The sequence below is a fragment of the Aedes albopictus genome, chromosome 2 (genome assembly GCF_035046485.1).
Source record: "Aedes albopictus strain Foshan chromosome 2, AalbF5, whole genome shotgun sequence".
NCBI lineage: Eukaryota > Metazoa > Arthropoda > Insecta > Diptera > Culicidae > Aedes > Aedes albopictus.
The window spans coordinates 189,633,162-189,661,055 of record NC_085137.1 but is presented as its reverse complement, the minus strand read 5'-3'; the positions used below and the strand labels follow the sequence as shown (position 1 = coordinate 189,661,055).

The window sequence follows — 27,894 nt, the reverse complement described above, 5'->3', positions numbered from 1 at the left end:
CATCTAAACAGCATTGATATCGTCAAGTCTGTACCAACACCCTAATCCCACACCAAAATACCCTTTTCCTATCCCATGGCGTTTATGTGGTCAGCAAAGACTATTCAGCCATTACCCCTCCTTATCATCGGCTTTGGACTGACTTGCGCTCTCATTGCCCCACCAAATGCTGCAAAATGAAAATGAAAATCATTTGAAACGATTATAAGTTTTAAATTTAAAACAGAATAGATGCGTTTCTGTTAGCAGTAGACGCTTGGGCCTAGATTTGTTCGCGATTCAATGGATTCCTACGTAAACAAAATCATCTCAACAGCGCAACAACTACGCGGGATTGGATTAACCCTCCATCAGTCGCATCAAAAAAAGTTACACGAGCGGTCGCGTCGTGTACTCAGTACACGACAAACGCTTTCAATTATGGTTTATATGCTTTACTAGATACAATGTTGGTGTCTTCGGCAAAAATGTCCAACTGGATAATGCGCGTCTGATAGTGGACATGTGGAACCGGTCAACACGATCTGGTCCTGTTCCGGGTGTCGGAATGGCCCTCGCGGGAACCTGTTTCGTGGACATTTCAGTTATGGCACCAAAACTAGGCATGCGACGGCTCTATCTTCATGATTTTTCATGTACATCATCTTAGTAACCATGAAAATGACCAGTGACCTCCCTGGCTAACCCGTGGCCACCGGAATGTGCCCTGGAGGAACCTGTTTCGAGGACATTTTGACCATGACACCAAAACTAGGCATGCGACGGCTCTATCTTCATGATTTTTCATGCACATCATCTTAGTTACCATGAAAATGGCCAGTGACCTCCCTGGCTAACCCGTGGCCACCGGAATGTGCCCTGGAGGAACCTGTTTCGAGGATATTTTGACCATGACTCCAAAACTAGGCTTGCGACGGCTCTATCTTCATGATTTTTCATGTACATCATCTTAGTAACCATGAAAATGGCCTGTGACCTCCCTGGCTAACCCGTGGCCACCGGAATGTGCCCTGGAGGAACCTGTTTCGAGGACATTTTGACCATGACACCAAAACTAGGCTTGCGACGGCTCTATCTTCATGATTTTTCATGTACATCATCTTAGTAACCATGAAAATGGCCAGTGACCTCCCTGGCTAACCCGTGGCCACCGGAATGTGCCCTGGAGGAACCTGTTTCGAGAACATTTTGACCATGACACCAAAACTAGGCTTGCGACGGCTCTATCTTCATGATTTTTCATGTACATCATCTTAGTAACCATGAAAATGGCCTGTGACCTCCCTGGCTAACCCGTGGCCACCGGAATGTGCCCTGGAGGAACCTGTTTCGAGGATATTTTGACCATGCCACCAAAACTAGGCTTGCGACGGCTCTATCTTCATGATTTTTCATGTACATCATCTTAGTAACCATGAAAATGGCCAGAGACCTCCCTGGCTAACCCGTGGCCACCGGAATGTGCCCTGAAGGAACCTGTTTCGAGGACATTGTGACCATGACACCAAAACTAGGCTTGCGACGGCTCTATCTTCATGATTTTCCAAATCAATTATTTAATAACCATGAAAATGGCCAGTGACCTCCCTGGCTAACCCGTGGCCACCGGAATGTGCCCTGGAGGAACCTGTTTCGAGGACATTTTGACCATGACACCAAAACAAGGCATGCGACGGATCAATCTTCATGATTTTTCATACCCATCATCTTAGTAACCATGAAAATGACCAGTGACCTCCCTGGCTAACCCGTGGCCACCGGAATATGCTCTGAGGGAACCTGTTTCGAGGACATTGTGACCATGACACCAAAACTAGGCTTGCGACGGCTCTATCTTCATGATTTTCCATATCCAATTTTTTTAGTAACCATGAAAATGACCAGTGACCTCCCTGGCCAACCCGTGGCCACCGGAATGTGCCCTGGAGGAACCTGTTTCGAGGACTTTATGACCATGACACCAAAACAAGGCATGCGACGGCTCTATCTTCATGATTTTCCATATCCATTATTTTTGTAACCATGAAAATGACCAGTGACCTCCCTGGTCAACCCGTGGCCAACGGAATGTGCCCTGGAGGAATCTGTTTCGAGGACATTTTTACCATGACACCAAAACTAGGCATGCGACGGCTCTATCTTCATAATTCTTCATATCCATCATGTTAGTAATCATGAAAATGATCAGTGGCCTCCCTGGCCAAAACGTGGCCACCGGAATGCAAAAGTAACTGATGCTTTATCCTCATTCACGCTAGGTGAATAAGTGTCTCTGGCCTATGAACAGTCACATGAAGATCACGTTCATTTTACGTCAATTGATGGCTTGATGACATCTGTCAGGCGTTGCAGTTAGTCAACTTCATTCGTTAAGTGAAACGTAAACATGTTGCAGTAAGCAGCTAAACAAAATTGCTGACATCGAAAACTATCACTGCGAAATTGTTCGTATAACGCTAAACTAGCTAGCAGACTTGGTTCCAGGAGGAGCGTAATATCATCAAGTCTATTCCGTGAATCACGCTTATTATTCAAATAGCAAAACATTGGAACCATAAAAAGGTTACGTTATATCGAGGTAAAAGTTACGTTATATTGAGTTACGTAATATCGAGTCGAGACTACGTTATACCGAGGAATGTATATAAAAATCAGTTGGTAACCAAAACCACAAAACAAAAAATTTCGGCTCCGTGAAGCAAAAAAACTATTTTTTATTTCTTTCTAGCCGAAAATTACAAAACAAGATTGAAAATATTTTTATACAATACAATAAACGCTTTTGGGTGGGAAATAGGTATCAAATTAACGGATTCACCATGCTATAAGCGAAAATTATATGCATGACCACCCTCATATAGAGTAGGAACCGTGAGCGCTGGTCTTTTTCACGGTTACTTAGGGTGAATCGTCAATTATTGCACATCTTGAAAACTTGCTGATTGTTGCAGACTCCATGCTTTGCTTATGAGATGTGCAACAATTGGCGAGTTTTTAAGGTGTGTGACAATTGGCGATTTACCCTAGATGATGGATATATAACATCAAAAAGATAGAGCAGTTGCATGCCTAGTTTTGGTGCCTTGTTCTCAAAACAGGTTCCTTCAAGGCAAAGTCCAGTGGCCACGGGATGGCCAGGGAGGTCACTGGTCCTTTTCATGGTTACTAAGATGATGGATATGGAAAATCAGGAAGACAGAGCCGTCGCAAGCCTAGTTTTGGCGTCAAAGCCAAAATTTCCACGAAGCTGGTTCCTCCAGGGCACATTCCGTTGGCCACGGGTTAGCCAGGGAGGTCACTGGTCCTTTTCATGGTTACTAAGATGATGGATATGGAAAATCAGGAAGATAGAGCCGTCGCAAGCCTAGTTTTGGCGTCAAAGCCAAAATTTCCACGAAACTGGTTCCTCCAGGGCACATTCCGTTGGCCACGGGTTAGCCAGGGAGGTCACTGGCCATTTTCATGGTTACTAAGATGATGGATATGAAAAATCATGAAGATAGAGCCGTCGCATGCTCAGTTTCAGTGTCATGCTCATAATGTCCTCGAAACAGGTTCCTCCAGGGCACATTCCGGTGGCCACGGGTTGGCCAGGGAGGTCACTGGTCATTGTCATGGTTACTAAAATAATTGATTTGGAAAATCATGAAGATAGAGCCGTCGCAAGCCTAGTTTTGGTGTCATGGTCAAAATGTCCTCGTAACAGGTTCCTCCAGGGCACATTCCGGTGGCCACGGGTTAGCCAGGGAGGTCACTGGCCATTTTCATGGTTACTAAGATGATGTACATGAAAAATCATGAAGATAGAGCCGTCGCATGCCTAGTTTTGGTGCCATAACTGAAATGTCCACGAAACAGGTTCCCGCGAGGGCCATTCCGACACCCGGAACAGGACCAGATCGTGTTGACCGGTTCCACATGTCCACTATCAGACGCGCATTATCCAGTTGGACATTTTTGCCGAAGACACCAACATTGTATCTAGTAAAGCGTATAAACCATAATTGAAAACGTTTGCCGTGTACTGAGTACACGACGCGACCGCTCGTGTAACGGTCTGGTTCACAAAAAAGTTACACCAGCGGTCGCGCCGGTGTACTGAGTACACATTTAAAATGTGAGGTTAGAATTACGTATTTTTCGAGTACTTTCCGTGCATTTTTTCATTTTTTTTCTGCCTTACTAACAAGAAGAAGAGTGGATCTTGGAATAGGACCAACACCCGGTTCAATTTGGTGCGAATTTCGATTATTTTTTTGCATTTTTCTGAGACGCGTGTACTCAGTACACGCAAGCGACTGATGGTGGGTTAAAGATATCCGATGAGTGGCACTGGCGATGTTATCGAAACAAAACTGCTACAGCAAGTTCGTTCATCCTCGGAGGACAAAACTGCGTTTGTTGGTAAGTACGCACACCCATATAGCCAAAGCCACGGGATTGTTCATCAACAAACAATGAGGAGTGGAATATCTGCTAGAATAAACAAGAACTTGTTGATGAATCAACGACCGGCAACTGGAACCGTACTAGTAGCAAACAAGACACTGAATATCGAAGCATCTGGAGTCGTCAAGCTAGCAGCCAGGTGTTGTCCGGACGAATCTCTCATCGAAGTCAACAATGTGAAGTATACGCCGGAGATGTCGAATAGTCTATTATCAGTGAGCCAGATTGTCCATAGAGGCCATGTCAGCAAATATGGTGTGAAGAAGGTGACCATTCCGAGCAGAACAGTAATTGCAACCGGCATTCATGACATTCGTAAAGGTCTGTCCAAGTTCGATGAAGATAAGAGCGCAGGAAAGTCCTTTGGCGTGCGTATCATCTAGTCTGCAATTGAGGCTCCGACTACAATTGAGGTATTGTAGGATGGGTCATCTCAATATATTCAGTGTGAATCAACTGAAGTCTGGCTTGGTGTCTGGCGTTACGTTCGATGAATGAGAATTCGAGAGTTGCGTCGAATGTGTTATGATGAGACTATTCGTTTGTCGTTTCCGAATAAAATAAAGCGACTTTTCATATAGTTTTTGCAACGGAATTCTGAAGAAGAAGTGATCTGACTGCATGCTGGGCTTCTAGGGAAGAATATACAGAAGATCTGATTTAGCAGTTTTTTCTGTCGTTTTGCCCCGACTTTACTCGGTCAACATGCTGAGGTTTTTTTTCGGATTCTCCTGAGGTCTTTGGGAGTGGTGTCCAAATTCATCATTGGAGAACAGATTTTCCAGTGATTTGATATTGTAGCCTTCGAATTTCACGTTACCTACTGCGAATGAAAACTTTATTTCAACTTTATCTGATTACAAAATGTCTGCCACTCTTGATGGCCTGTTGCTAACGGAAATAATGCCTCATTGCATTGTTAGCAATCCTAACCTTTATCCTTTTCCTCTTTTGAGTTCAGCACAGTCCACACTCCTAACTCAATTTACACTCAAACAAACGATAGTTTCCTTAAACTGCTACAAATGCTGCTACTATCTCAGTTCAGAAGCATGCTATCCAAAAACGATATTTGATGGACTTTTACCACAATTCGATCCGTTTTGGAGGTTACTTTTCATAGCCTTCACTTTTTCCGATACCGACCTCGATAATCCAGAAATGCTTCTCGCTTTCTCCATCAAAAGGTATGGCGCCTAATACTAACACATGGCGACCGTGACAGTACCTACCTGATCGAGTTTGGTTCACTAGCTGGTCAATTTTGTCCAGTCAAGAAACGATATTTGAAATCTGGAGCAACATTTGAAAAGGGCCCAAGAGGTCTTGTGTTTTTTTTCTAAAACGCTCCGTAGGGCATAACAGCAGCCCGCCCACGCAAATGAACACCGTTATCCGAAAGATCGATGTTTGCTCTATCTGATAACGGTCTTAGTTTTTGTGAATAAGCTGAGGGGGGCTCAGGAGCGACGTGTGAAGTCATTGTTTACCAATGCTTGTATGCCCTTTTCAAATGTTGCTCCAGAAATGTGAAATTAATATCATTGCTCACACGATGATATCTATTTGATGTAAATCATACGTTTATTTACTCTCATGAAAAGTGGATAGAAAAACTACATTATAAATTCATATAAAATCGTTTATAACTACCTACCGGGGAAGAAATTCTGCATTCAGTCGACACGAGCCTTCTTCAAGGTTGGTTCCAAATCGCAATCTGATCCACATTTGGCGGCTGCGGCAACCTTTTGGAGCAGCTCTGCCTTGCTGTGATGGCCAAACAGACCGACCAACAAAGCAACGCCATATCCGGTGGCCCGTTCACCACAATGTACCGGTGATGCCATATCGACATGCATCCAGACACCGTCATACTCGAAGCCCAGATGAGCTCCGATGAACAAACCGGCGCAGCTGACCTGAGCGTTACCACGGTCCATGACCGAGTTCTTCATATCGGCAACGGCGGAGGTGAATTCGCTAAAGTGAAGCTCCGGACAGTACGGAACCGGCGACAGCAGATCGGCCGTCTGGCGGCCAACTATCAGCGCCTTATTTTCCCAGGAGCCGCTGTTAGTGAGGATAGCACCGTGATATTTACCTGTAGCAATACCTTGGGCTCCTGTCAGGGTAGCCATGTCCAGGATCACCTTGGCCTTCAAATCCTTGTCAGCATAGCACACGCCATCGGCCAAAATCAGGCGACCTTCGGCATCGGTATTGTTAATCTCAACCGTACATCCCGAGTACAACGTGTGAATGTCGTCCGGACGCGTCGAATTGGGACCAACGGCGTTCTCCGCCAGGCAGAACACGGCATGCAGGTTTTGCTTGAAACCGCTCTTTACCGCAGCGTAAAATCCTCCAAGAACGGCGGCAGCTCCTCCACAGTCCCGCTTCATGCCTGGCATAGCCGTCTTACCCTTGATGCTAAGACCACCGGTATCGAAGACGATACCCTTGCCGACCCAAGCCACGGTTTCGGTTGCACCTTCCGGCTCATAGGACAACACGGCAAGCGCGGGAGGGTCAGCCGCTGCTTTCCCCACACCGTATATTCCTCCGAAGCCTTTGTCCTTCAGCTGTTCGCCACGGATAACCTGTAAGAATATTGATAATGATAGAAACAACATTTGAAGAGAAACCTATTGGATAATGTAGCACAAACAGTCGTCTGACTAACCTTCGGTTTCAGTTTCAGTTCCTTGGCCACCTTATCGATCTCCGCCAGGAATCCGGAAACATTCATCTCATTGCACGGCGCATCCACAATATTCGCCGTCAAACGGATGCCGCTGGCCGCATTCTCGATCACCTTAACATCCTGCTCCGACAGTTCTCCTCCTCCTATCAGAACAAACTCCACGTTGACGGTGGCAGGCTTCGGAATGGCCGGATCGCCATTGGTACCGCCCTTACTGGTCTTCCGGCTGTACAACGGAAAAGCTCTGGCCACGGCACATCCGGACGCAAATAGGCATTCCCGCTCGCAGACCACTACAATCGATTCGGTTACCCCGGACGAATTCGTCTGCACCACCTTAGTAAGCGCATGGGCTCTAGACTCGGAATTATGCCGGGAGGCTTTCACAGGCAGAGCGGCCACTTTGGCCAAGTCCAAATACAGCGAGCAGGTATCGGTCGGAGCCGGCTGCAAGTACGAGATGGCCTTGGTGAAAGTATCCTCTGATACGCGTGGATCCAGCTTGCAACGGACCCGATCGAACTTAAGCTCGGCCAGATGCCGCTGTTGACCGACGATCAGCACCGGCGTTTGGTGCGGATCGGCCGGCTGAAGCTCCCGGTGGAAGCAGAGCTTGCTCATCACGAGGGGTGCAAAATCCTACTGCTTTCTTTATCTCCTATTGGAAGTAATTGAGCTGTTGATTGATTGATTATTTGGATTAAAAGACACTGTTATCTTCGACTGACCTGCTTTTATCAGTATTTGACGACGATGACTCGATTTGGGGGCGTTCGGTCAATGAAAATGCAGATTATTTTGATGCAGCGCGCAAAACTGCATTATGCACTCTGACACTGTGATTGATGATGGCCGGCTTTGACGTTTGGCTGCGTTTGTAAAATTTAATAGCTGATTTGGCTGCGTTAAAGAAACTTGGAACAACATTTGAAAAGGGATTTACATATTTATTTCAAACTTTGGCACAGAGAACAGACGTTTATGCTCAAACAAAAATACGTCGAAATCGTGTTGTAGGAATAAGATGTTCTGGCAGCACGGATTACGTTTGCCAGCGCCGAATACAGAATTCTACTCATCGGACAGATGTCTACGATCAACAGTGACTTGACATTGCACGCAGATGCCGATAAACGTGTGGTTGCTATTGTGCAACGTGATTGAAATTTGATATTTTTTATGACAAATTGTGCAGTATGGATTAATGCTTATGAATTAGCTAATTGATGTTCCACCGTGGGTTTAAGCCGATTATACTTTTGAATTCGTTTATTTTTGAGTGGATATAGGGTGGAGCGGGGCAAGATGGGACACCTAAGGACAGATCATCATAACTTTGTAAATACAAATCGTATTGGTGATTTGTTGTTGCATGAAGAAGAAGAAGAAGAACGATGGTGTTTTAAAAAAATCCTATATCCCTATAACACAGGGGAAGTTTTTAAAATGCCTCTATAAAATCTAAAACTAAATCTAATTAAAAACGGTTTGATGTACGGTGTTAGACTTTGAACGGACTACAAATTAAGTACCTTATCATGAAAAAAATGTTAAATTTAAATTTATACGTTCAATATGTAGTTCGTCCAAAGTCTAACACCGTACATCAAAACGTTTTTAATTAGATTTTGTTTTAGATTTTATAGAGGCATTTTAAAATCTTCCCCTGTGTTATAGGGATAGGATTTTTTCATAATACCATCGTTCTTCTTCTTCTTCTTCTTCTTCATGCAACATCAAATCACCAATTGGTTTGTATTCGTCCTCTACTCGTCATAACACTAGTTAGCTTTGCTAAAAGTCGATTAAAAGTTTATTAAATACAAAATATGTTGTTAAACAAGCAGTTTTAAAAAGTGACCGATTTTGCGCCGTGAAAAAAGTGCGGGGCAAGATGGGTCACCTTTTAAGTAATTTACATTTTCTCAACGAAAAACGGCAATATATAAGATTTGTTCCCTATCCATATGCTCCAATATCCATACTGAGTAAACAAGAGCTACTAGTAAACATTTTATAAACTTATTAAGAAAATAAAAAAACTACGATTTGAGTGGTCCTAAGACGACTTAAAAATCGATGTTTTCACTAAAAAAATACCATAATTTTATGTTATAATTTTAGGTGTTCATTCCGCCTGATTGAAGTGAGCTATGAGATAGTTTTGTAATAAAAAATAAATAAGTTTTAAGTGATCCAAGAATACGCTCAAAATTGAAGGTGACCCATCTTACCCCGCGGTGGTTTATATGGAGAATATATGGAATGCATCGCATAAGAAAAATAGCTAAAAACCATTTTATTTTTTATTTCCAATGAGTGAATAATTTTTTAATCAATATTATTCGACAAATTTTCAGATAAAACTACAAGGTTAAATTCATCCATGATTGTTTTTTAATAGCATGCTTCTGAACTGAGATAATAGCAAGCGAATGTAACTCTTTGCAAATGAATGGTCCCATCCCTGCTTGTGCATTAATAAAAAAAAAAAATCAATTGTCCATCTTTCAAGTTAATAAATGGCAGTGAATGTCTTAACATCGAAAATGAACTTCTTTCTATGTTAGATGAGTTTTATTTCAGTTCTACATAGCTATATTCAAACGATGTTCAACACTTCACAAATATCGTGTGTTTGCGGGAGCCAAAACACTAACGTTACAATATGCTCGAGATATAAATGCTCACCGACTCACTCGTGTTAGTTTTTTTTGTTAAACAAAAATGTCATAGACAAATTTCCTATTTAGTGTGGAACAGTCTATCAAACTTAGCATAAATACAATGTATTCACTATCATCGTTATTATAGTCCTTGGGGGAAAAGGCGTCACCCCGTTTCACTTCCTATTGTATCCCAGCCGATCGAAAACGCTTGCACTGGGGACACTTTTCCTACCACCGCTGCCTGGCGGTTTTCCGGATCCCTTCAGTTTTAAGCTAGCTAGCTTGGAATCCAGACTGAACCGTTCACTTCTATCGGTTTTGCTAGACGCAGGCCCTCCACTACGGGCGGCCAGATTCAGTCGATTTTTCACCGATAGCTCGTTCCGCATCAGCATGGCGTCGGACTTCATCTTCGATCGGGACAGCGACGCCGGCGATAGGGTCGTTACGTTTCCGGCTGACATTTTCTGTGGTTTCATGAAAACTGTTTTGCGAGGTCCGCGCAGCGGAGAGGTCTGGTTGCGTTTCGGAGAATGTCCCAGCCTGGACCGAACGGGCCCGGGTTCCCGCTCGTGGAATCGCATGCGGGCGCCACCTTTGGGCGAGGGTTTACCTCCAGCTGGACGAGGATCTATTTCGAGGACTTCGTCCTCCTCGGAGAACGATACGGACTTCAGGGGTTCTCCCGTGTCCATCCTGTCGAAAGATCTCGGACGGGTGTGCTGGCTCCTGCGCTTACCGTAGTCGTCGTCATCCAGGGCAGTGACCGCTTTAGCAGGAATCTTCTTCACCAGGATCACCTTCTGAGAGGTGGTGGTGATTTTGCGTTCTGCTGAAAGCTAGAATATACAATCATTTTACCATTGATTCTGAACTGCTTTATTTCAGATTCGTCCAACTCTACTTACTGGTCTGCTGGGCGACTTCTTCAGTATCCCGGTGGGACCATCCGTAATGTCCCGTTTGCTTTTGCCACCGAGCCGGGAAAATATCGACGTCGTGCTTTTGCTAACCCGGATCGGTTCGATGCCTTTCAGGCTCACTTTGGATGCCAGCTTCGAAGGCGGCGGTCCACCACTTCTGTCCTCGTCCTCATCGTCATCCTCCTCATCGGAATTGTGCGAGAGCCTTTTGAATACGTCCGCCTTTTTGGATGACATCATCGGCACAGAAGCTTTCTTTTCGGGGACCTCGTTTACTGTTCGCCCGCTGTTGCCGCTGGTAGGAAGTGTGATTTTGTGCTCTGGGAATACCCGACGTGGTTTGCTGGGAAGCGATACTGTCGAAGAGGGTCCTGTAACGATAATACCCATTAATGCTCCGTCGGACGTTCCCCCCTTCTGTTTCTCAATCTTCCTCACTTGAAACCACCGATTTTGGTGCGGAACTCTGCGTCGCCGAAACCGCAGCCACCGGCACGGAAGAGCTTCCGTTACTGCCTTCTTCACCCGGTGTGGACAGTACTCTATCCCGGGCACTTTGCTCGCTGACCACCTTCGAATGACGCAGGATGGCAATGATGTCCCCCATCGTGGTGATGCCCATCTCCCTCAGATACTCCTTGTTGAGATCCATCAGCATGTCCATCTGTATTCGGTTTTCAACGAATACGTGGGCGTAACCAGCGGCCGCTTGCGACGGGATGCCAGCATTCGAGAAGAACTTTACCCATGACGCTGGCGGACAAGCGGAAAAAAGTTGTTTTGGTTAAGAATCAATGAGAGTCTAATGAAGGTGTGGAAGAGACACTTCGTGTGCGTGAGATCCGTGTTTGGTGCAAAACATGTCACTACTACAAGCAAAGCGAGCTCCCATAAGAACGCGTGTCAAATAGTGACGTCACTATTTGTGTTTACATTTTTCTTTGCTTACTAATACATAGCCATCTCTTCTTCTACCCCACCTGTAATATACTCTCATTGGTTAAGAATCTTTCCCCACGAAAGAGGAAAATACCGAAGCAACTTGAAAATCAACTTACCGGCACTTGCGGTAGGCATTTTCGCAACGAAATGCCTCACCTAGCGTGGCAATTTTCTCCGAAGTATGTTTTATGCAACAATGACTGATAATTTGAACAAAAATCAGTCAATTTTCACAAGAAATGCAATTTTTTTCAGATTTTCAAGCACTTTTGCACGAAACTTTTGCCATCAAACAAACGTCAAATACTGGCTAGTTTCACGCACACATTTGCAAACTGGTGCAGGGCTGTGTTGTAGCTTTGGTTGTAGCTCAAAAATTGGGAAATCCACACGGAAAATCAAATTCAACTAATTTTGGAGTTAATGATAGTGAAGGCAGCATCCATCTATTATGTACCGCCAAAATCGGTATTTTTCGACCCCCTTCCCCCTTCGTAACGCTTTTTTGTATGAAACCCCTACTCCTCTCTCCCCTTCTTGGCGTAACGTCCTCACTGGGACAAAGCCTGCTTTTCAGCTTAGTGTTCTATGAGCACTTCCACAGTTATTAACTGAGAGCTTCCTCTGCCAATGACCATTTTGCATGTGTATATACACGATATATCGTGTGGCAGGCACGAAGATACTCTATGCCCAAGGAAGTCAAGGAAATTTCCTCTACGAAAAGATCCTGGACCGACCGGGAATCGAACCTGTGGAGTTTAGTATTTCACTGGGAAGGAATCACCCCTCACGTGCAGCACACACAACTTACCCAGGCTGACGTCGGTTCGCAAGTGGCAAGAGTGAACGCGGTTGGGTGACGCCTGGAGTTGTTGCTACGCAAGCAGGGATGCTAACATTGTCTGCTTGACAGTTCGCATCACATTCAAATGCACTATATCGCCTGCTGTGATCAATCTCCTTCCCACAGCTTTATGCAGTACATCTTATATCTCACATCCTCCTTCTACTCTAAAGAAGTTTTACACATTTTTAACAAAACAAAAGAATTTCCGTATCTCAATTTGGAGTGTTTACTTACAACGATTTAACATATTGCGGAGATTCCACCTGTTTAGACTTCTGCGCGAAAATTAGTTGCGTGGGCCCACAGATATAAAACCAGACCGCGTCCTGGTGAATATTTTACGCTGTGTTGCTAGGTACACATTTGGTGATAGTTTTGCATTGTAAGCAAACATTTATAACGCACCTACGCTGAAAATGAGCCTAATCATTTGCGTCGGAATCTATAAATCATCACAACGGGCAATAAGTTACTGTTATATTACATCATCGCATACGTTTCAATTGCTGCCATGAAGCTATCGAATACAGTTTCATTGTGAGGTACCATTCTGACTATGCTGCCGCTAATTTTTCAAAATAGCTCGAACATTTTAGTGCTTAATTGTGGGAATGATATTTTCCGACGAGCAATAGGCACGTATATGACATCCCTATTCCCACCCAATAGGATTGTTTGCAGCCAACATCAATTGGGTTACCCCATTGACAATGCATTTGAGTTCCCTAAACATTGGTACAAGATGCGGGAATCGAAAACGTGACGTCATCGCACCCTGGTGGCAAGAGGAGCTTGCACAGTGACGTAATCATCTCTCTCTCTTTCTCTCGTTCGGGGTCGCTCGATACAGCCGTCTTTGCTCGCGAAATAATTTTGAGGGCAATGCTTACAAATTGTATCTCATTTCGTTAGTTATGTTGGTAATGCAAGCCTCTATACTTGTAGTATTTAAAGAAATTACCGTTTTGGTACTGGGTAATCCAGAAAAAAAAATCTTGTTCTTTGAGTCTTTATTTAATCTTATACCCAAATATATCCCATTGCTCCGTCGTTTAAATTCGAGATATCTGATAAAATACATTATAGATAAAGTTCATTGCCTTGCCATTCATTGGAACACTAGTCACAGAAACCAACTGCATTAACATAATCCTTCTTCTGGCCAGCAAACATTGACGACACTCTTTGATAAATAATATGTTGTAACCATGTAACCATTCGATACCACATTTGCACAAATCAAAACTACGTGATTTTTCTAATATTTTTTTTTTGCGTACATTGCCAATGTTTTGCCATGACAAACAACACGCTGTAAGCTTCCGATCCGACATTTGCGCGAAGCAAAACAACGGGATCTTTCTAACCTAGCTTTTCGTAAGCGGACATTGCCGGGAGTCTTCCTCCACGACAAACAACACGCTGTAAGCTTCCGATCCGACATTTGCGCGAAGCAAAACAACGGGATCTTTCTAACCTAGCTTTTCGTAAGCGGACATTGCCGGGAGTCTTCCTCCACGACAAACAACACGCTGTAAGCCTCCGATCCGACATTTGCGCGAAGCAAAACAACGGGATCTTTCAAACCTAGCTTTGCGTAAGCGGACATTGCCGGGAGTCTTCCTCCACGACAAACAACACGCTGTAAGCTTCCGATCCGACATTTGCGCGAAGCAAAACAATGGGATCTTTCTAACCTAGCTTTTCGTAAGCGGACATTGCCGGGAGTCTTCCTCCACGACAAACAACACGCTGTAAGCCCAAAGATACATACTAAGATCAAACAGTAGGAAAAAAATTGATTTAATTTTGGGGTCTTTTCATTTTAAACGATATGGGGTCTTTTCATCCGCGAACCCCTTGTTTTGACATCAACTGCGATTCACTTTGGCGGCCCCCTCGATTGTTTTGATTGTTTTTTCTTGTTTTTTTTTATTCCGCGTCGTGTTTATGTTTTGATCTGATTGAGCGGGATGGAATTTCACGAAAACGCAGCTGCAACTGTGCCGGAATCCTGTCCGGAATCGATTCTGGAACACCGACGACTCTCTCGTCAAGGTGAGTACTGTAACATTATTGTTGCATTATTATCTGCTAATGACGGCGTTTGGAAATCCATTGCAGGTGATGTCAGATGATGCCGATCGCGAGCAAGTTTTGAAGCACTAAAAGGAGAATTTGCTTCCCATCTACTCTATGTCCACTCGTGACAAAGCTCCAGTGAAAGCTATGGAAAACCCCTTTCCCCCCAAGCGGAAATCAATCTGCATGCTGCAGAAGGAGGATTATGGAGTGTGCCAAGGTATATTCTTTAGATTTTGTTAAACGTTTCCAGTCATTTTTTCTTGGTGTGATATTCCAAAGTGTTCCGAATACGATAGAGTGTTGTTATTCGTAATGGGGATTTTACCGAGTGGCTTATTGGGTCTACGCTAACGCTCCTGTCTCCTGGAGGGTCATCATGCCAGTTCTGTTTAGCGTCCCAACTAACACTAGGACGACCACGCTGATGGGGCTACCGCCTTGGATCTTGCTGGGCGTGATGCGGCATTTCTTACTCAGCCGCTGGATGCCAGAGCAGACCCGTGGAAGCATGAGGTAGGGACTTGTGAGGACTATGTTGGACGCTCTCCTTATCGACTAACCGTTTTGCAGCCCAATACGACAATAAATTTGTAGAACTGTCTTTAACAAAACCCAACCCCAAATGAATGACATCGAACTAGTAAAAAAATGAAAATGCAAATTGATTGTAGATATCCTGTTGTAGATCACGGAAATTGCACCATGCTGACTGGAATGCCTTTCGGTCAATTTCTCGACTTAACAGTCCAGTTGATGGGTTCGTTTATTAGTCGTTCCAGCATCTTTTTCGTAATGTAAATATTCTTGACTTCCTAGGGCATATAAACTCATCGTCACACGATACATTAATGCAAGAATGATCCATTGGCAATGAAAGCCCTCAGCTAATTACTGTGGAGGGGCTCATAGAACATAGAACAACTAAGAATCAGACCCTGTTCTAATTGAGACGCTACAACAGAGAAAATAAGAGAAACGTCTAAGTTAAGTCAATGACAAAGCCTGTTCTACAAACATTCTCAGTTTCCGTTTTTGCATTTCTGCGTGTGTCAAGAATTCAAAACTTTTAAGTAATGTTTGAATTTCGGGAAGTTAAATAAACAGGAATTTCTGTTTTTTTTTTCATGGAATTTTTGGAACAATGCAACAATTAGTTGTCTGATTAACTCTCTTCAGGAAATGTTGGAAATGGCGCTAAGTATTACAGAAAAAAAAACATTTAAAAGTTCCTTTCTAAACTAGTTGTGATTCTCTAATTCAAACTATTTTATGGCACAAATTTACCAAATGGAGGAGAACGTGCCTCTGGAGCCGTCCTACTGATAATTCAAAACTGATACATAAGATTATCCTATTACCTATTTATTCCAACAGAAATCTTTTTGAGTTCTTACGTGAATGTATCATTCATATATCTAAATATAAACATTTTTTTTCAGTAATTGCTGCGAATAATTGATAAACAGAATAACAATCTGTAATCTGTTTAGTTGTGACAAATCATTCTGCCTGGAGGAGATACTTTGCTGTTCAGCACATCTGGCCTGAGCTAGGGGCAAGACACTGTGCAAACGAGAGCAACTCTGAGAATTTCTGAGTAACTCCCTGTGTCGATGATCGACGAAATTTATTGAAAGACATCCCCAAAACTGCAATTTTCATTCAGCACACGCAACACTTTGCAGTTTGACATTGGTGCCAGATCACACTTTGGCATAAATGGGAGAAATTCTGAGGAATTGTGAGGAATTCTGAACAACACTTCGAACACAGATTCGCTCTCGTTAGATCTGTCCTGCCCCTAGGGCCTGAGTCATCCTATTTATTAAACACGTTTTCTAAATCTATTACTACATCTATACTTTTTGTCATTGATTGTTCAATTAATAAATAAATAGGGTGGAAAAGGGTGAGGCCAAGGGTGGCGCATACATCGCAATGAAAACATAACCGAAAATACCCAAAGTTACTTAGTTACATGGACTTTTTAACGGACTGCAACTTAAAGGATAGCGCTTGTTACCGGAATGTGCTACATTTCATGCTCCATAAATTTTCTTTTATTGTTCTCAGCAGATATTTTCTAGTTATCAGAATTAGTTAAGTTTATAAGTTCACCATGTCCTCGTTATTTCTTCGTTTCCAGGATTTGTTGTAGGTTTACAGGTTCACCATGTCCTCCCAATGCAAGGTGATGCAAAATTGCAAACTAAATTGCCTTTTGAATTCAACCCCTTTTTCCTATAAAACTTCTATAGTTGTTCCAGAAATTCTTAGGCAACGTTGTCTTCAGCCAAAATTTGTTTTAGGTTTACAGGTTCACCATGTCCTCCCATTGTAAGGTGATGCAAACTAAATTGTCTTTTTGATTTAATCATTTCTTCTTAGAACATCTGGAGTTGTTCCAGAAATTCTTAGGCAACGTTTTCTTCAGCCAGAATTTGCTGGAGGTTTACAGATTCACCATGTCCTCCCATCGCAAGGTGATGCAAACTCAATTTTCTTTTTAATTCAATCATTTCTTCTTAGAACATCAGGAGTTGTTCCAGAAATTCTTAGGCAACGTTGTCTTCAGCCAGAATTTGGTGGAGGTTTACAGATTCACCATGTCTTCCCATCGCAAGGTGATGCAAACTTAATTTTCTTTTTAATTCAATCATTTCTTCTTAGAACTTCTGGAGTTGTTCCTCATCTCATCTCCATCAACTTTGTAGTTTAAAAGGTTCACCATGTCCTCCCAGAACTGCAAGGTGATGCTAAACAAGTCTTCTCCATCAACTTTGTAAAATTTGTAGTTTAAAAGGTTCACCATGTCCTCCCAGAACTGCAAGGTGATGCTAAACTAGTCTTCTCCATCAACTTTGTAGTTTAAAAGGTTCACCATGTCCTCCCAGAACTGCAAGGTGATGCTAAGCAAATCCTCTCCATCAACTTTGTAAAATTTGTAGTTCAAAAGGTTCACCATGTCCTCCCAGGACTGCAAGGTGATGCTAAACAAGTCTTCTCCATCAGCTTTGTAGTTTAGAAGGTTCACCATGTCCTCCCAGGACTGCAAGGTGATGCTAAGCAAATCGGCTCCATCAACTTTGTAAAATTTGTAGTTTAAAAGGTTCACCATGTCCTCCCAGAACTGCAAGGTGATGCTAAACTAGTCTTCTCCATCAACTTTGTAGTTTAAAAGGTTCACCATGTCCTCCCAGGACTGCAAGGTGATGCTAAACAAGTCTTCTCCATCAACTTTGTAAAATTTGTAGTTTAAAAGGTTCACCATGTCCCCCAGAACTGCAAGGTGATGCTAAACAAGTCTTCTCCATCAACTTTGTAAAATTTGTAGTTTAGAAGGTTCACCATGTCCTCCCAGGACTGCAAGGTGATGCTAAACAAGTCTTCTCCATCAACTTTGTAAAATTTGTAGTTTAAAAGGTTCACCATGTCCTCCCAGAACTGCAAGGTGATGCTAAACAAGTCTTCTCCATCAACTTTGTAGTTTAAAAGGTTCACCATGTCCTCTCAGAACTGCAAGGTGATGCTAAACATGTCTTCTCCATCAACTTTGTAGTTTAAAAGGTTCACCATGTCCTCCCAGAACTGCAAGGTGATGCTAAACAAGTGTTCTCCATCAACTTTGTAAAATTTGTAGTTTACAAGATTCACCATGTTCTCCCAGGACTGCAAGGTGATGCTAAACAAGTCTTCTCCATCAACTTTGTAAAATTTGTAGTTTAAAAGGTTCACCATGTCCCCCCAGAACTGCAAGGTGATGCTAAACAAGTCTTCTCCATCAACTTTGTAAAATTTGTAGTTTAGAAGGTTCACCATGTCCTCCCAGGACTGCAAGGTGATGCTAAACAAGTCTTCTCCATCAACTTTGTAAAATTTGTAGTTTAAAAGGTTCACCATGTTTTCCCAGAACTGCAAGGTGATGCTAAACTAGTCTTCTCCATCAACTTTGTAGTTTAAAAGGTTCACCATGTCCTCCCAGAACTGCAAGGTGATGCTAAACAAGTCTTCTCCATCAACTTTGTAAAATTTGTAGTTTAGAAGGTTCACCATGTCCTCCCAGGACTGCAAGGTGATGCTAAACAAGTCTTCTCCATCAACTTTGTAAAATTTGTAGTTTAAAAGGTTCACCATGTCCCCCCAGAACTGCACTGCCGTTCTAAGCATATCTGTACCATGTTGTTTTTCTACGCATACTGTCCCACCGCTCTAACTTATGTGACAACTAAAAATCAACGTCAGAAAGATGCTTGACGTTATCGTGGAATATTTATTTGTGATGCAAAATGAAAAAAATATTAAATTAACTTCAAATGGCTCTGTTACTGAGAAAAACACGGTAAGAATGCAAAACAACATGGGACAGATATGCTTAGAAGGGCAGTGCAAGGTGATGCTAAACAAGTCTTCTCCATCAACTTTGTAAAATTTGTAGTTTAGAAGGTTCACCATGTCCTCCCAGGACTGCAAGGTGATGCTAAACAAGTCTTCTCCATCAACTTTGTAAAATTTGTAGTTTAAAAGGTTCACCATGTCCTCCCAGAACTGCAAGGTGATGCTAAACAAGTCTTCTCCATCAACTTTGTAGTTTAAAAGGTTCACCATGTTCTCTCAGAACTGCAAGGTGATGCTAAACAAGTGTTCTCCATCAACTTTGTAAAATTTGTAGTTTAGAAGATTCACCATGTCCTCCCAGGACTGCAAGGTGATGCTAAACAAGTCTTCTCCATCAACTTTGTAAAATTTGTAGTTTAAAAGGTTCACCATGTCCCCCCAGAACTGCAAGGTGATGCTAAACAAGTCTTCTCCATCAACTTTGTAAAATTTGTAGTTTAGAAGGTTCACCATGTCCTCCCAGGACTGCAAGGTGATGCTAAACAAGTCTTCTCCATCAACTTTGTAAAATTTGTAGTTTAGAAGGTTCACCATGTCCTCCCAGAACTGCAAGGTGATGCTAAACTAGTCTTCTCCATCAACTTTGTAGTTTAAAAGGTTCACCATGTCCTCTCAGAACTGCAAGGTGATGCTAAACAAGTCTTCTCCATCAACTTTGTAGTTTAAAAGGTTCACCATGTCCTCCCAGAACTGCAAGGTGATGCTAAACAAGTCTTCTCCATCAACTTTGTAGTTTAAAATGTTCACCATGTCCTCCCAGAACTGCAAGGTGATGCTAAACAAGTCTTCTCCATCAACTTTGTAAAATTTGTAGTTTAGAAGGTTCACCATGTCCTCACAGGACTGCAAGGTGATGCTAAGCAAATCCTCTCCATCAACTTTGTAAAATTTGTAGTTTAAAAGGTTCACCATGTCCTCCCAGAACTTCAAGGCCTTCTTCATCAGCTTTGTAAAATTTGTATTTAAAAAAATAAGTTGCCTAAAATCTTAACATATAGTATTTACAAGATGTCATATGTATGTAATTTAATAACACATTCAATCCCTTTCAAGAAAACATTTCTCTCTAAAGTTAAAATACACGTTAATAAAAATATATCATATAAACGATCACTCAAAATTTGAGTTAATTTAATGTTAGATACTCTAAGCTGTCGCTCAAATATAAGATGCTCTAAGCTGTCGTCGAAACAGCATCAGACAACTTGACGACCAAGGTGGTGGCGAGTGCCTGCTTTTGATGTTCCTTCGCCGGAGTGCTGCTTTTCTCTACAACAGTGTTCACGTACGTGTACTGCAGGGAAAATCCGATGACAATCCCGTCCTGTGGACTACAGTCCTCGTTCGGTTGAACGACCAGCTTCATTGCAATCTGGTTTGCAGTGCGCCAAATGATGAACTTGGGATCTTCTTGCTGAAATTGCACAACCTCGTTGAACTCGGCCGAATCATCCCGATGATTTATGACAATCCGATGAATCCGGCAGCCGGAAGGTCCCATTCACCTTCGCTCTACCAGTATCGTATCTTCCGCGAGTGACGCCTGTTTGAATATGCTAGTGCTCAGCCATCATCAGCGAAGAAGCACTGTTTTCCGCCGCCTGCTTGAGTTCGTCGATCATCAGCTTTTCCTCTGTCTCCATCGGAAGTTCCATAATCGTAATGGTCATATCGTTTATGGTGGGATTGATGATTTTCAGAGTGAGGAATGTGTCCTCTCCCTTGACCAGGATCATGCGCCCGATGAATCTCAACTCCGGTACGTGGGTGATACGCCGCAAACATGGGTCACGATATTTGATCGAGCTGGGATTGTACCCCGACTTGATGACGATGTGATCGCACTGGCGGTAGTGCAATGATCGCTTGATCGACAGCAACTTATGCTGTGGGAATAGCTCATTAAGGGAGAACGGTTGCTTGGAGGGATGCGATCAGCTTCTTGGTGAAGATGTCTGTCGGCAGTTTCTCCACCGCCTCAGTGGCAACCGATTTGTTGATCAACGAAGGCGTCGGTTTGACTTGTGCTTTGCTCTCAGCCCATCCCATTTGTCGCCGGATCATCGCAACGCTCAATCTGGTGCAATCTGACTGGAAAATTTGCTCTACTTAGGAGTCTTCTGACGCCACAGCTCCTGTTCATCTTGCTTTTCGTGCAGGACAACTGACTGATAGTGCTCCAGCAGCAACAGTGAAAATCTTGTGGCATTGGCATACTTCGGTTCCAGGAACTGTCCCGCGGCAAAGGTTTGATCCGGAATGCCAACGACCTCGAGCTCCAACGACAGTTCAAGCATGACAGATAGTACATTTGCTTTGCAATCGGTTTCCCAGCAGAAGGCTCCGGAGTACCCTCCTTCTTCGATCCATTCCCACTGGCATCACATTCACTTTTGACCTCTTCCGCACTCCCGGAGCCGGAACGATCGCCGTCGATGCCCTGACTGAAAGAGTGTGCTGTCAGCTCGTATTGCATCTATTCTTCCGGATTTTAGCTTCAGACGATGGAATGTTTTCCAGACGGTTGGAGAACAGAAATGCGAATCCACCTACGAAAGGAGAAAAAGTGCCATGACATAATCAAAAGCAAAGTTGATTGATTGATTTATCTTTATTTGAGAGACTTTCAGCCCTTGGTCAAAAGCAAAGTAACGGAGCCTCACCTCATGACAAACGCAAAATCCACATCTCAGCTTCATGCAGTAGCACAACTTTGTCAGCGGATTCAACAAGCCACAAACGCACGCATATTCTACAACGTTAAGTAGCATCAAAAATGCCATTTTCCTACGAAAAAGTCTGCGTAAACCAAGATCTGATTAACAATTTTCAAATCACTCGCGAGTCGCGCCGACCGCCGACCAAAGCAATGCAAAAACAAAACTAACTGTCACTTTGACATTGATTTCTGTCAAACTAAGGGGTCGGTCATAAACTAGGCTAACAAACGAAAAGCCCCATATGCCGGTCACAAATGATGCCGTGGTCACCAAAAAAAATACAAGTTGTATATCGTTATCGTTGGTAAGCCTCCGATCCGACATTTGCGCGAAGCAAAACAACGGGATCTTTCAAACCTAGCTTTTCGTAAGCGGACATTGCCGGGAGTCTTCCTCCACGACAAACAACACGCTGTAAGCTTCCGATCCGACATTTGCGCGAAGCAAAACAACGGGATCTTTCTAACCTAGCTTTTCGTAAGCGGACATTGCCGGGAGTCTTCCTCCACGACAAACAACACGCTGTAAGCCTCCGATCCGACATTTGCGCGAAGCAAAACAACGGGATCTTTCAAACCCAGCTTTTCGTAAGCGGACATTGCCGGGAGTCTTTCTCCACGACAAACAACACGCTGTAAGTACAAAACAAAACAATTCGATCACTCTAGCGCTGCTGGAATTTGTTCTTTTGTTGCACTTTCACACTCTTTTCCGTCAATAGTTGCCCATGCACAAACAGTTTTCCGCAGGCATGCTCCAGCGAGGGGGGCGACACTCCTGGGATGAACCATCATTCCCAAAAATCGCCAATAATTCCTTTCAGTGTAAGCTCACTTTTTCATTCTCATCCCATTCTAACCATTCTCACCTATTCCTTTCATCCCAAATCCATCCTCAGCTCATTCTTTCTCATCTTTTGTCATATTTTTAGTTCAGAAATGTCAGTTCAGTGTTTGTTTTGAAGGTTTTGAACGAGAAAAAATAAAAGAAACCGCAAGTCTCGGTCTCGGCGCAAGTGGAAAGATCGTGGACACAGGATCAACGTCGATCTTCCGAAGGGATTCGAGCTGATTGCAGTGATACTTAATCCGTAAGTTTCTGGGGTGAGGAGTTAACAGAATGTGTTTGTTTTATTAAGGTTTTATTTTTTCAGAACAGCTGGAATCTAGCTGCGGCTGCGGGTGCCAGCCGGTCAACATTTGCCAGAGGAGATCAACAAAGGAAAACATTTATTGCTCATCATCACAACTAGGATCTATGTCATAGCCCGCTGCGTTCCTCGCCTTCTTGTGTAACCCGGATCTGTGACGAACACCAATTTTGCAGGATTGTTTTTTGACATCCTTGCAATATGCCCTGCCCTCCTTTCGGCTTTGGATGCTGGGTTCGCCGTACAGTGCAGCGAGCTCCTCGGCGAGCTCGTGGTTCATGCTTCGCCGCCACACACCGCCGAAGATCTTAGCATACGTCACTCGAAAACTCCGAGTGCTTGCAGGTCCTCCTCGAGCATGGAAGGAGAAGGCATATTACCGAAGAAGGAGGTTAGCTGGAAACCCACCAACAAAGATGGATGATGAAGCATTGGTGCATAGCAACTTGGTATGCGAAAGACGACGGAAAATTACAAATTGTTTTTCTGCATTGAGCTATAGCACGGTGAGTTAGGTTTTTATGATTACCACACGTAAAACATTTGAGTTGTTAGATTTATTTTTCTTTGATTGGCGTTACGTTCCAGCAGGGACAAAGCCTACTTCTCAGTTTTTTTCAGTACAGTATTTCTTAATTAATAATAAATTAAGCTTAATCTGTTAATAATCAATTATTATCATTTACGACATTTCACCCAAGATTTTACCTAAAAGTGGGCATTCTTGTTGGATAAATAATCATGAATGAAATTGAATTTCATTCATATATCGCTTGGTAGGAACGGAAAAACTCAATGCTTAAGGGTGTCAACGGTGTCAATGATATGTTCATTACGAAAAGTTCCACGACTGATCGGGAATGTGTCTATTGAAAAAATATATTATTCATAAAATAGGGTGATTTACAAGCTTCTTCTTCTTATCGGAATTACGTCCTATTGAGACTTAGCCTGCTTCTCAGCTGTGTTCTTTAAGCGAAAACTTCCACAGCTCTTAACTGAGATCTTCCTCAGCGGCGTCGGTGGTGTAGTGGTAAGCGTGGTTGCCTCTCACCCCAGTCGGTCTAGGTTCAATCCTAGTCGACGCCGTCGGTATTTCTGAGACAAAAATATCTGATCACGCCTTCCCTCGGATAGGAAGTAAAGCCGTAGGTCCCGGCCCATGTGTTGATGGGTTCGATATGTAGGGTGTCAGGTGTGTGTGGATGTCTCCCTGACCGTCCGTGTTTAGGCTTAGTACCAGAAATAGGCGGACGTTAAACTAGAGCTGATGCCGAACGGTGTCGGCTCGCCAGAAATAAGAAGAAGAAGAAGAGATCTTCCTCTGTCTGACCATTTTGCATTCGTATATTGCGTGGTGGAATAGGCATGGGCGTAGCCAGAAGGAGGCAAGGGGGCGTGCTATCCCCACTCCCCACAATTTAAATTTAATTCAATCCAACTTAAAATTGTCAGAGTTCCAGAAAAAAACTGAGAATTTTACCAAATAACAAGCTAGATTGATTGGCTGAATTTTGTGATTTTGATTCATGGAATACAAAAACAATAAGCCATTTTTTCCGGATATGCCGGAACCGCTCCCGGTAGTAAAAAAGAACAACCATGCTAAGAGCAAAAAACCGGTGATTTCTTCATGAGTTCCTCCAGGGTCACCTTCAGAAATTCCTAAAGGGACTTCTCCATGAATTTCTCTCCCGTGAATTCCTCCATGGACATTTTGCGCGGTTCCGATAGTGATTGTTTCAGGGCTTGTTCCAAGAAATGATACTGGAATTGTCCAACCATTACTTCAGATTGTTTTTATATATACCTACTTCATCCAGGATGCATCGACAAATTCCTCCAAGTATTTTCTCATAGCTTCTTTCAAAGATTCCAAAATGGGTTCCTCCAGAGATTCCTTCAAGAATTCTTCTAGGGATTTCACCAGAAATTACACCGAGAATTTTACTATAAAATCTTTAGAGCTTCCTCCGTGGTTGTTCCAATGCTATATTTCAAGGATTCGTTTAGGTATTTCTGCTGGTATTCTTTCAAAGATTTCTTTTAATTTTTCCTTGTATATTCCTTCAAAAATTCTGCTACAGTTTGTTCCAATAATTCCATTTAGAATTATCCGAAGTACGTATGCAGGAATTTCTTCCAGGAGTTCTTTCAGAAAATTTAACTAGATATTATTCCAAATGAATCCAGGAATTCCTTGAACATTTTGTACAAAAAATCCTTTAAGAGCCCATCAAGGGATTTCTTAAAAAAAATCGTCCTCCGGGGATTTCTTCCGGAATTCTTCCTGGGATTCCTCCAGGGATTTCCCCAGGGGTTCTTCCAGAGTTATTTTTGGGAATTCCTGCATGTATTCTTTCAGGAATTTCTCCAGACATTCCTCCAGGAATTTCTACAGAAATTCTTCCAGAGATTCCTCCAGAAATTGCTGCAGGGATTCCTCCAGGAATTCCCTTAAACATTCCCCTAAGGTTTCTTCCAGGAATTGCTTCAGATATTCCTCCAAGAATTCCTTTAGAGATTTATCTAAGAATTCCTAAAATTCCTTCTAAGATTGCACCAGGAGTTTGTCCAGAAGTTCGTCCAGGCATTCCTCTAGGATTTCCTCCAGGAATTGCTTCAGTGTTTCTTCAGGATATTCTCCAGCGATTTCTCCAAGAATTCTTCCAGGGGTTCCTTACGAAATTCCTTAAGCAATTGGCTTCTTTAGCGGTGTTGAGAAAATTCCATATTCTGAATCTGCATGCCAAACTGAGCCGAAATCCAAATTTTCATAAATTTTGGTAGCCGGGAACCTATTTAAAAATCAATGTGAAGTTTGTATGGGAGCGATTTGTCGAATCACCCCTCGTCGCATTTTGTACTGCGCGGAGCTGTCAAGCAGTTGCCAGCTGTCAAAAGGTTATTTCATAAAATCTCCCATTGATTTTAGGTATCAAAATAAAGTTCTAAAAATCTGAAAAAAATCATAGTGGCTCAGATCAATAATTTATTCTATTAAAAATCATAGTGGCTCAGAAATCAGTAATTTATTCTCAATTTAAAAACCCAATTCCTTCAGGAATTCCTCAAGAGATTTCTTCAGAAATATATCCATGGATTCCTTCAGGAATTCCTCCTAGGATTCCTCCAGAAATTTCTCCGTAAGTTCCACCATGGAAACCTCCAGGGGTTCCACCAAGGATTCCTCCAGAAATTAAGCTAGGAATTCCTCCAGGACTTTCTCAAGGAACTTCTTCAGAAATTTATCCTGGCATGTCTCATAGAATCCCTGTGGGGGTTCCTCCAAGAATTTTTCCAAGAATTCATCCAGGGATTACTCCAGGAATTTATCCCGGAATTTCTCCAGGGATTTCATCAGGTATTCGTCCAGGCATTCTTCCAAGAATTCCTTTAGGGATTTCTCTAAGAAGTTCCACCAGGAATTCCTCAAGAGATGTTTTCAGAAATTTTTCCAATGGTTCCTCGAGCAATCCCTCCAGGAATTCTTTCAGAGATTTCTTCAGGAATTCTTGCAAAGATTGTTCCAGGAATTTCTCCAGAGATTCCACCAGATATACTTTTAGATATTCCTCTAAGGATTCCTCCAGGTATTCTTCCCGGAGTTCAGACAGGGTTTCCTGCATGGAGTTTCAAGGGATTGTTCCAGGAATGCCTCTAATGATTTCTTCAGAATGCACCCAAGAATTTCTCCAGGATAACTTGAAGATTTTTTTAATAACCTAAAGGATTTCTACAGGAACCTACAGGAATCTACAGCGATTTGTATTAGAATTCTTCAAGATAATCTTCAAGATTTTTTTCGGGGATTCACCTAGGGGATTTTTACAGAGATACCTTGAAGAGTTTCCTCCAGTGAAAGTGGTGGTTTACCGAGCATTTCAGATAAATATGCCGAAACCTTGGTCGAAACATACCTACAATCACCAATGTTCCATCTGATAACAGCAGGTTAGCGTTAAACCGTTGAAGGCGCATTTAAGTGTCACAAAGGAGATATGTTTCAGGGATATAGCACGATATAGTGTCCTTTGTGAAGATTGTAGAAAAAATGTTAAGTTCGCCTAAAAAGTTTTTAGGCTTCTGAATTGAGATACATATACCTTAGACAAATGAGGCAAACGATTGTCAGGCTATTCAAATATTTTTAAATGACAAATACTAATACACGGTACAATATTTTTTTCTTTTTATTACTCGATGTTATCCAGGTTAAACCAGCGAATCGGCCGTTGAGGGCATTGACACACGATGTTGCTGCACAGGCTCAAATCTTTCGCTGCAACGTGCTCCCGTATCAGCAAATACATGATATTTAGAAGTGTTTTTCTTGTCGTTCTTAATAATAAAACATTTGGTGGTGGGGTGTTGAGTTGTGTTGGGATTTATCCGAAAATAGTGTGTGCTACCATTGGGACTCAGACAGGGGGTTATATCTAGGCACTAATTTACGCTTATATCACGCTCTAATTTAGCAATTTTTATACCAATCAACTTTGTACCGTATCTCAATGAGTGGATTTTTCCTAAGAACTATGAAGTAGTTCTTCCAAATATTCTAAATATGTCACTTAAAATGTTCACGTTTAATTTAAATTGTTAAGTTTGCATTGGTTTATCTTGTAGTCTTAGAGATTTTCGTCAAAGTAATTCTATTTCTTCAAGAAGGTTCACCATGTCCTCTTGAATTGCTAGGTTATGCACGAACGAGCACTTCAAAATAGGTCACTATTGCTTTGCAGTATTCAGAAGTTCATTTGATATTTTTGCAACTAAACTACAAGTCAGAATTCGTAATTAAGAAGGTTTACCAAGTCCTCTCATATTGCTAGGTGACTAGTAACCTGCACTAGCTTGCAACTAGTCAGAATTTGTAGTTTAGGAGGTTCACTAAGTCCTCTTAAAGTGCAAGGTGACGCACAATACGAGTAATTGTAATTAAGAAGGTTCACCAAGTCCTCTCATATTGCCTTGTGACCCACAATTCGAAATTGCTTTGAA

General features: G+C 42.6%; 2 protein-coding genes, 1 long non-coding RNA gene and 1 pseudogene across 4 annotated transcripts; 1 reads left to right on the top strand and 3 right to left on the bottom strand.

Annotated features, from left to right (window-relative positions):
* Nucleotides 1-6,010: 6,010 nt before the first annotated feature.
* Nucleotides 6,011-8,024, bottom strand: LOC109419069 (probable aminopeptidase NPEPL1). 2 transcript variants are annotated; one of them, XM_062850863.1, is made up of 3 exons: nt 7,885-8,024; nt 7,136-7,814; nt 6,011-7,052 (listed from the first exon to the last, which is right to left on the bottom strand). In XM_062850863.1, exons 2-3 carry the CDS (start codon nt 7,775-7,777, stop codon nt 6,126-6,128), a joined length of 1,569 nt encoding a protein of 522 aa, XP_062706847.1. In that variant the 5' UTR covers nt 7,778-7,814; nt 7,885-8,024; the 3' UTR covers nt 6,011-6,125. The 2 variants fall into 2 exon arrangements, with proteins under 2 accessions (XP_062706847.1, XP_029729409.2); XM_029873549.2 differs by lacking the exon at nt 7,885-8,024 and having other exon boundaries at nt 7,136-7,878.
* A 1,687-nt stretch (nt 8,025-9,711) lies between these two features.
* Nucleotides 9,712-11,998, bottom strand: LOC134286400 (uncharacterized). The gene is made up of 4 exons (XM_062848011.1): nt 11,807-11,998; nt 11,187-11,501; nt 10,734-11,119; nt 9,712-10,664 (listed from the first exon to the last, which is right to left on the bottom strand). The coding sequence occupies exons 1-4, from the start codon at nt 11,823-11,825 to the stop codon at nt 9,999-10,001; spliced, it is 1,386 nt and encodes a 461-aa protein (XP_062703995.1). The 5' UTR covers nt 11,826-11,998; the 3' UTR covers nt 9,712-9,998.
* A 7,963-nt stretch (nt 11,999-19,961) lies between these two features.
* Nucleotides 19,962-22,056, bottom strand: LOC109397564 (dynactin subunit 4-like; annotated as a pseudogene).
* Nucleotides 22,057-22,632: 576 nt separating this feature from the next.
* LOC134286398 (uncharacterized) lies at nt 22,633-27,219 on the top strand. The gene is made up of 3 exons (XR_009996889.1): nt 22,633-22,830; nt 22,894-23,396; nt 27,105-27,219. It is a non-coding gene; the product is annotated as an uncharacterized LOC134286398 (long non-coding RNA).
* The last annotated feature ends 675 nt before the right edge of the window (nt 27,220-27,894 follow it).

What these genes read in the sequence shown, in the direction of transcription:
- LOC109419069 (XM_062850863.1), bottom strand. Translation starts at nt 7,777, where the DNA reads ATGAGCAAGCTCTGCTTCCACCGGGAGCTTCAGCCGGCCGATCCGCAC. An exon ending in AACTGAAACTGAAACCGAAG is followed by an intron (nt 7,053 to 7,135) that starts GTTAGTCAGACG and finishes ATATTCTTACAG; the next exon opens with GTTATCCGTGGCGAACAGCT.
- LOC134286400 (XM_062848011.1), bottom strand. An exon ending in ACCAAAATCGGTGGTTTCAA is followed by an intron (nt 11,120 to 11,186) that starts GTGAGGAAGATT and finishes TTATCGTTACAG; the next exon opens with GACCCTCTTCGACAGTATCG. An exon ending in AGAAGTCGCCCAGCAGACCA is followed by an intron (nt 10,665 to 10,733) that starts GTAAGTAGAGTT and finishes TGTATATTCTAG; the next exon opens with CTTTCAGCAGAACGCAAAAT.